General features: G+C 29.6%; 1 protein-coding gene across 1 annotated transcript; it reads left to right on the top strand.

Annotated features, from left to right (window-relative positions):
* The first annotated feature begins 2,802 nt into the window (after positions 1–2,802).
* LOC102585613 (U4/U6 small nuclear ribonucleoprotein Prp4) lies at positions 2,803–7,098 on the top strand. The gene is made up of 9 exons (XM_015310277.1): positions 2,803–2,997; positions 3,493–3,888; positions 4,098–5,144; positions 5,258–5,348; positions 5,452–5,609; positions 5,707–5,758; positions 5,854–5,933; positions 6,017–6,110; positions 6,228–7,098. Exons 3-9 carry the CDS (start codon positions 4,212–4,214, stop codon positions 6,791–6,793), a joined length of 1,974 nt encoding a protein of 657 aa, XP_015165763.1. The 5' UTR covers positions 2,803–2,997; positions 3,493–3,888; positions 4,098–4,211; the 3' UTR covers positions 6,794–7,098.
* Positions 7,099–9,235: the final 2,137 nt, after the last annotated feature.

The following is a 9,235-nucleotide window of genomic DNA, read 5'->3' as shown; positions in this document are numbered from 1 at the left end:
ATAAAAAAAAAAACTTTTGTAGTTACTACTATTGTTGTTTTTCCCGCAGTAAACAAATCTTTGTAATTAATTATAATTTGACAAATTGAATTAGATAATAATTATGTTAATTATTAGTAGTTTTAATTAAAATATTGTATGATAATTTTAGAATAATGTATTATTTAGCTTATTTTAAAAAATAATAATTTTGTGTCAAATTTATCTCTATATAATTATGATCTGTGATAACGAAAATAAACGTCATCAACAGGTTATGCATAATTTGGAATTAGCAATATTTTGTTTGGTACGATTGTATATTCTTAATAGTTTCTAGAGCTTATAAAAATTACTTAGATAAACCTATTCATGTATAATAAATAGTTTGTAAATCACACAAAATTCTATAATGAACTCGACTAAAAAGACGCTGAGGATTACCTTGAGACACAAAATTTGCTTTATCAAACTCTTTTAAATTAGAGTCCGTACTAATTAAGATAATGTCGAATCCATATTTTTATCAAACACTCGTGTAATGCATAATCCTTGATTATATTAATTAATTAATTATTTAATTAGTGAATTGTAACCAGACACATCAAGTCCTTCGCATACATTTATTCTTATGTCATTTTAATTATTTAATTAAGATAAGCACCATGTGCTTTACAGACTGTTTTTTATCGAACTTCTAAAAGTTAGATATATACACTAATTTTCGTAAATAAATAAATAAAAATGCTACTCTATACTAATCTACCAGAAATAAGATATTATATCAAGTTTTTAAGTTATAACAAGACGATTATCTTATTTTATCATGTAAAAGTCCTTTTTTCTTATTTATTTATTTTGTGCCCTAGATGTGTTTTTTTTTTTTGTGGAGTCTCACATTTTTTACTTCTTTGATGAATTGATGTCATGACCTCAAAGTCGGTGTGGGGTGATATTTATCATCCGAGCAAATCCTAGTGTCCTGTAGAGGTGTTAAATAGTGACAATTCCCATAGTTCTGTAAAAATAAATAAATTAAAATGTGTTAGATGAATTAAATGATATATGTTTTATAGATAATTAAATTTATTAAATTAACGTAAATATTAGGGGTCTATAAATATTTCTGGACGGCACCTAATATTTCGCTTATCATCCATATGTATACCCTTGCTTTCACAATTTTATTTTATTAAATTTAAATTTAAATTTACATCATTAGAGATCTATTTTTGAGAGCGACACTCTCAACGAGTTTTTTTCTATTCGTAGAGGGTCAAACTTGAGATTTTTCTATCCATAGAGGGCTGTACTTGAAACAAAAAAGTAATTAACAAAAATGTTAGAACAAAAGAAAATTTCATTTGTTGATTTTTTTCTTTTTTGATTCTCCATCCACTGTTCAAAGATCCACATTGAAACTTTAACTAAATTCGAATCGCGTATTGCAGGGTTCATTCGGAGATGATGCTTCCAACAAAAAAAATTTCATACCTAAAATTCAAACTCGAAACCTCTGATTAATGATGAAACAGTCCGACCACACCACAATCCATATTGATTCCATTAGTTGAATTAAGGTCCAAAATAATTTTTTTGTGGCTTAAATGTTTTTCTTCCATTTGTGCGTAGCTCAATCATCTGCGCCAATATAGACATTCCAATTGAAGAATCCAAAGTATTTTTTTAGAAAAAAAACAGGATCAATAATGGGACAACAACGAAAAAAAAGACATCGAAGTTAAAATTTAAAAGTTATAAATTCCAATTGATCACCAAATTTATAATCTTGAGTTTATAATTAAATATTTATATATATTTAAAAATAAAAAATAATAATATTGAACTCGTTGGAATGCGTAAAAAATGATTGTTTTGAGTGGATGGGGAGTTGGCAAGACAAGAATTTTCATTGGCTCAAAGCAAGCAAGGAAAAATTAATTGTAAAATTTGAACTTTAGTAGTTTGACAACTAAAATAGAAAAAAAATTATACATTACTTCACATTTTTTAATAAATAAATTAACTTCTAAAAAAAGTGTTTTTTAGTTCTCTACCCTACTATTCATATTGGATCCAATTAAATTCAATTCACAATAAAACAATAAAAAATACTTTCCATTCAATCATAATCTTTGTTATAATTTAATCATTTGTTATATATTAGTATAAGATATATATTAGTTAGGTATTATTTCTACAGAGTTTAGTTATTTATATGTATTAGTTATTCTACTTTCTATCGTTACCTTATATATATATATTAGTTATAGTAGTACATATTTCTAAATTGTAAATCAAATACCATATTAAATTTATGTGTAAATAATTTAACTCCTAACGAACTACCAAACATAGTATTATCTATGCAAAATTTAATACTTGGATAACTCACCTTTAACACCTTATTTTGATGGTTGTTACCAATTGCATTGTATTGTTAGTTTAAATATAATATTTATTTTAATTATTACTTAAATTTTATTATATCGTATTACTTAAATTCATCGTTAGGCAACCATGAAAATTAAAGACCCATTTTATAAAATGATCCATTTGGTGTGATATCATTGTTATTTTAATATTTTCTTATCATTTTATCTTTATTTATTATTTAATAATTTTATTTTATTTTTTACTTTATCCTTTTTTTTAATAGCTCTATCCAGTACCCTATTTTTTTTTAGGTTTACATTTAAATAATGAATATGTGACATTATATAGTGACGAAGAATAATAAAACATATTGAAACACTATATTCATTAAAACAATATAAGAGGAGAAAGAGGACAAAAAGAATCTTGTAATTATGCATTGTTACTGTAAAATGGAATGCTTTCGTTCTCCCTATATATAAATTCTCCATTTGCAGTTTGTTTTTTGAAGTTTGTAAATTGGGTAACTGAGCCATCATTTTCTCTTTCTTTATAGACAACAGCTACACTAGTAGAGTTTTCAACTGAGAAAGAAAGAGAATTGTTTTTCATTTATTCCTCAGCGATTCAATACTACAGCCTGTATGTTACCTGTCACTCTGTTACGCTACTAATGTTTGCTTTCTTGGTTTTGGTGTTTAATTTTGATTCTTGTTAGCCAAATTTGTCGTTTTTGTGTATTAGCTCAGTTTGATGAAAAATTATAGTAATTGGGATTTACTCGAAAGGAATTCTGGGTTGTTTTCTGAAATGGGTTTTGCTTGAATTGTACAATTTGATGAAATTTGGGTGGAAATGGGTTTTGCTTAAAATAGCTAAATTTTATCATGAATACTGAGTTGATTTTGAGTTTTCTGAAATGGGTTTTGTTTAAACTGTAAAATTTGATGAAATTTGAGCTAAATTTATACTTTTTATAATTCTTATGGGAAATGGTGTTCGTTTGTGTGGATTATGGGTTTGACTTCTGAGTTATCTAGTCTCTCGGAAATAGTCTCTCTATCTGCTTAAATTTTACTGGATATGTTGTTGTTATTGCCGCTTTTGAGTTATCTAAAATGTTTTTTTTTTCCACAGTTTACAGCTGAAAGCTGATTCTTGAAACTCGCGTAGAAGGAAGCAAACAGCTATTTATATTCTCTGCAAACGCCGCTCGTGGCCATTAAAGATTAGACGGCTATAATTGTGAGATTTGGTGTTTTGTGATTGGTGAAAAGAAAATTATATAAAGCATTTTCACCTTTCCTTGATCCGCCATTTTCTCATTTGTGTGCATTGGTTTTAACCATTGGAGCAAACTTTACTTGGGTTCTATACAGAGAACTTTGAAGAAGAAAACACTTGTTTTTGAGTTTGTTACTTATATTATATGGTTTAGTAGTTGACCATTTTGAAAGGTGACATAGTATCCACAATCATCGGCAGGACGGTGAAACTTGTTGGGATTATTCTGTTGGCTTGGAGGAACTTAAGGTACAATAAACAAATCCTTTGTTTGAATCTTTTATTCAATTGTTTAGTGAGTTTGCTGTATGATCAAGGAAACTTCTTGTTTGACAAAACTAGTATAGAGTTGGTGACTGATACTTTGTATGAAGACATGGTGTGTTAGTTTTTTAATACAGTTTATTTGTGGAATTTGCATAGTTAGGATTGATTGTGGTTTTTTTAATTGTTTATAGGGAGTGAAACTCGGTCCTAAAACTCAGGAATTGGCGTGTGGTATTTAAAGAGTTATGGGTGGTTGTTTATATATGTGGTGAGAGGGTAACTGAGGATTTTGATGTGTAGTTGTGATGATGAAATCAATGCAAGTAGAAGAAGTTTTCTTTGATTCAGCTGATTCTTTGGTGTTGGAGGAAGAGGAACTAGGTTTTGTGAAAAAGAATTTGGGGTATGATGTATGGTTGATGGAGCCAGAAAGTGTGACGAGTCGAAGAGAGAAGTTTTTGAATGAAATGGGATTTGTTGGATTTGACTGCCTACCTAGTGCAGCCAGTGATGAATCTGATTCAATGGGGTTGAACAGGATTGCGGAGAGTAGTGAAGCAGTTTGTAGTTCTGCTTCGGAGGAAGAGTTTATGTGTAATGAAAGGGAATCTAGTGGTAATGCGAATTCATTGACTGATGAATTAGATCAGACTTGGTTTGATGATGATTGCACTTCTTCGCGTTCTACGGATGGAGAACATACTTGTTTTGATGCTACTTCCGACCACACACACCGTAAGGATAGTAACTTGAAAAACCAGAAAATGAAGAAGTGGTGGAAACAATTTAGCCTAAAGATGAGTAAAAGTCAATCTACTGATGCATTTAAGACTTCTAATGAGATGTTCACTGAAAAGCAGAAAGTAACTCCAATGAAAGTGCAACTGAACAAGAAGAAAATTAATGAGTTTAGTGCGATTTATTGTGGACAAGAAGTCAGTGCTCATAATGGCCTTATATGGACAATGAAGTTTAGCCCTGATGGGAAATATTTGGCTAGTGCTGGTGAAGATGGGGTTGTTCGGATTTGGCTAGTCACAGTTGATTCATCATGTGAATCACCTAACTTCAGTTTAAGCAGTCATCGCGTCAAAGGCAAGCATGGACATAGAAAGAACAAGTCTTGTTATACCCCTGTTATTGTTCCTAAGAAGGCATTCAAAATCGATGAGTCGCCGCTGCATGAATTTCATGGCCATACTGCTGGCATATTGGACCTTGCCTGGTCCTCATCTAACGTGAGTCAACTTTTTAACTGCCTTTTGCATTACTTATTTACTCGCCATGTATCCAATTCAAATCGTGCTTATGACTAACTTGCTTTGGAACTGAATGGGATCCTTTAATGCAGTGTGTTCTATCTTCATCCAAAGATAAAACCGTTCGTCTATGGAAAGTTGGTTTGGATGGATGCCAAGGAGTTTTTCATCACAAAAATTATGGTACATATCTGAAGCTTTTATTTTGTTTAACTGATTTTTAGATGTTTTGCTATTTCACTATTTTATTGATAGTTTAATTTGAGTTTCATTTGAATTTGATTAGTGACATGCATCCAGTTCAATCCTGTTGATGAGAACATCTTCATCAGTGGCTCCATAGATGGAAAAGTTCGTATTTGGGGAGTTCCAGGAAAGCGAGTTCTGGAATGGACCGATACGCATGACATTGTGACTGCCGTAGCTTATCAGCCAAATGGCCAAGTATGTGTTAATGTGTTTGATTTCAAAATGACTAATGATGCTACTATCTCGACTCAAGAACCTGACTGATGTATATCTTTGAACTTCCATGAAACAGGGATTTATAGTTGGTTGTATCTCTGGTACTTGCTGCTTCTATGAATTGAACGGTGAGTAGTTCTTCGCACTTACAAAAAATCAGTTCTTTCGTTATGGTACTTGATCGTGAGAAAGTTGGTTAATCTTTGTTTTTCTTATCATGCAGAAAGCGTACTTTCCTTGAACACACAAGTACATCTTCATAGTAGGAAGAAATCCTCTGGCAGCAGAATCACCGGCATTCAGGTTTTACTCTCGAAACTCTTGACTTAACATATGCTTGCACATTACTGTAAGCAGTCTTTTTGACACAAGGCTATTCCTTGCAGTTTTTCGAAAATGACTCCCAAAGAGTTATGATAACATCAGAGGATTCCAAAATCCATATTCTTGATGGGGTCGAGATTGTGCATAAATATAAAGGTATAGGATTGTTTTGATTCATAAATCCTTCAAAAAAGTCCTGTGAATGATCATACATATCATTTTAGATCGAGTCTCACTCCGAATGCTTATTTGCTCTTTTCTTGGATATAACAGGTCTATCGAAATCAGGATGCCATACATCTGCTACAATTAGCTCAACTGGAAAACACATAGTATCAGTCGGGGAGGACTCACGTGTCTATCTCTGGGACAATGCTGATGATATAAACATCCAAGCATCCAAACAAACAAAATCTATACGATCCTGTGAGCATTTCCTCTCGGAAGGCATTTCTGTTGCAATACCGTGGTCAGGGCAGGCAACAACAGTAGTGGATTCAGAAAATTTTGGCAGTTCCAACTTTGATCCACTAAGGGGTGAACATCAAAAGGCTTCTTGTAAGACTTTGGATTCAAGACGATTTTCTGTTGGAAATTGGTTTTCTATGGATGTGTCATTTAGGGGCTCCGTGACATGGCCAGAAGAAATGCTTCTTCCACACGAAAATGATGAACACCTTTGTAGTTCTAAGGTTGATCATCTTCATCAACAACATCAACATAACAAGAACCTTAACTACAGAGCGTTGTCCCCGGCATGGGGCCTTGTCATTGTGACAGCTGGTTGGGATGGAAAGATTCGGACATTCCATAACTATGGATTGCCTGTCCGAGTTTAAGAGTGATTTTGTTGTCACGAATTCAAGCATTTTTACACAACTCGGACATGTTTGAATGGATGGAATAGCACCCTCTTCTTCTAAAAATGTTGCTACATCTGTGTCGGATCTTTGAGAAATGTAAAGTATTTGAAGGATCTGACACGGGTGTGGCTGCACTTTCGGATGACTTAGGAGAGCTCATCTGCAGATAGAAACTGCGATAGAATTGAATTCGATGAATCTTTACAGGACTAATTTTTGTTTCCTTGTGAAGTTGTAAATGTTCTTTAAGCTAGTAAATGGTACTCAGATTAATTTTTTGACTGATCATATTGTAATTTGTAAATATTCAACAGTGTAAAGATAGAATATTTTTTTAATGAAAATGATTCAAAAAGGATTTCATATTCTGTTATTTACTTTGTTAAAAGTCTTCTCAACTCAATAAACTTTCATCTTTGACTTGGTAGAAGCTATAACAACATCAAATCCAGTGAAATCACACAAAGTGGAATCTGGTAAATGTAGAGTGTACGTTGACCTTACAACTACCTCATTGAGATAGAGAGACTGTTTTTGAAAGACTCTCGGTTCAAGCAAATCAAAACAATAATTAAAAGAAAAATATGACACTAAATTGGAAAATTTTATGGAGAAACTACCTAATTACACAAACATTTCTATCATATTTATTAATTCTCTCTATAGTTTAAAATAGTTACATTTTATCTCACTATTTAGTAATTTCATATCACATTTCAAGTCAGATACATGCGAATCGTTTAAGTTACGACCTGCGAGAACCATTTTTTTTGGCTAATTACTTAATTTTTTCATTTATTAACTCAACTTATTTTACCTGTTCAAATTCAGTCTAACCTGCTCACATTATATTATAATTTGTATCATATTTGGGCTTTTAACTATCCACGAAAATTGCCACAATTTTGGACTTATAGGGTGTTTGGATTGACTTAAAAGTTGATCAAACCTACTTTAAGTCAATTTTTTATTTTTGGAAGTGTTTGACAAATATAAAAAATAACAAAAAAAATAAGTAAAAAATGACTTAAAATAAATTAGAAAGTGTTTGGCAAATTCAAAAATGACTTAAAATAAGTCAAAAACCAAAAGTATGTTCCCCTACTTCTTATTTTTTTTGACTTAAAAGTCATTTCAATTTGACTTTTTATTTTTTATTAAAAGCTAGTACTTTTTAAGCCAATCCAAATGAGCTCTTAATTTTAGAATAATCAGTTGTAGGTGGGCTTAATTTTGGGCCATAATTTCCTTCCCTATGAAAGAATCTCCAATTTCCTTTTCAATTCTAGAAGAAATTTCACCAAAAATCAGTTTCAAATGAGACAAAAATACTAGGTGATTATTCATATCTATTTTAATCTTGAAGGATAGAGTTGCCTAATACATATTACTGGTAGGAGGAGGTCGATATTCCGTAAAATTAATTGAGGTGTAGAAAAGCTAACTCAAATACCATAATTATTAAAAAAAAATTAGATTATGAAATAAGAGAGGCTGAACGTTAGAACTAAACGAACTCATTCAAGAGAACAACATAATTGAGAAATTCGTGCAACAAGAAAACTTGTCTTAATTTTTTATTTTTTTTAGATAAAAAAAGTTGACACCAAATGTAGACGGTAGTACTATATATTTTAGAAAAAAATCAAAAGGTTAGTGATGGAGTGTAAGTACTCTTTCATCTTTAATCAAGAGATCTTGAGTTCGAGTCCCCTTGGATACATATTCGCCATTGTTAGGAAGCGTTTTACCTTCAATATGGAACTTTCCGACGCAAATCAAAATTTAATCGAATAAATTCTTCACATATTGGAATTCAAAATGTCATTTTAGAGGCCAGGTAAAATTTACGTGTACTTGTTATTCACACCAAGTATAAATAAAAGTAAGACATATTTTATATATATATATATATATATATATATATATATATATATATATATATATATATATATATATATATATATATATATATATATATATATATATATATATATATATATATATATATATATATATATATATATATATATATATATATATATATATATATATATATATATATATATATATATATATATATATATATATATATATATATATATATATATATATATATATATATATATATATATATATATATATATATATATATATATATATATATATATATATATATATATATATATATATATATATATATATATATATATATATATATATATATATATATATATATATATATATATATATATATATATATATATATATATATATATATATATATATATATATATATATATATATATATATATATATATATATATATATATATATATATATATATATATATATATATATATATATATATATATATATATATATATATATATATATATATATATATATATATATATA

The sequence above is a fragment of the Solanum tuberosum genome, unplaced genomic scaffold (genome assembly GCF_000226075.1).
Source record: "Solanum tuberosum cultivar DM 1-3 516 R44 unplaced genomic scaffold, SolTub_3.0 scf00131, whole genome shotgun sequence".
Lineage (NCBI taxonomy): Eukaryota > Viridiplantae > Streptophyta > Magnoliopsida > Solanales > Solanaceae > Solanum > Solanum tuberosum.
The sequence above is the reverse complement of the archived record's forward strand: the minus strand, read 5'-3'. Positions and strand labels throughout refer to the sequence as shown.

Coding starts and splice junctions, on each gene's coding strand:
- LOC102585613 (XM_015310277.1), top strand. CDS start 4,212: ATGATGAAATCAATGCAAGTAGAAGAAGTTTTCTTTGATTCAGCTGAT. Junction 5,145..5,257: donor TTGCCTGGTCCTCATCTAAC/GTGAGTCAACTT, acceptor CCTTTAATGCAG/TGTGTTCTATCTTCATCCAA. Junction 5,759..5,853: donor CTGCTTCTATGAATTGAACG/GTGAGTAGTTCT, acceptor CTTATCATGCAG/AAAGCGTACTTTCCTTGAAC.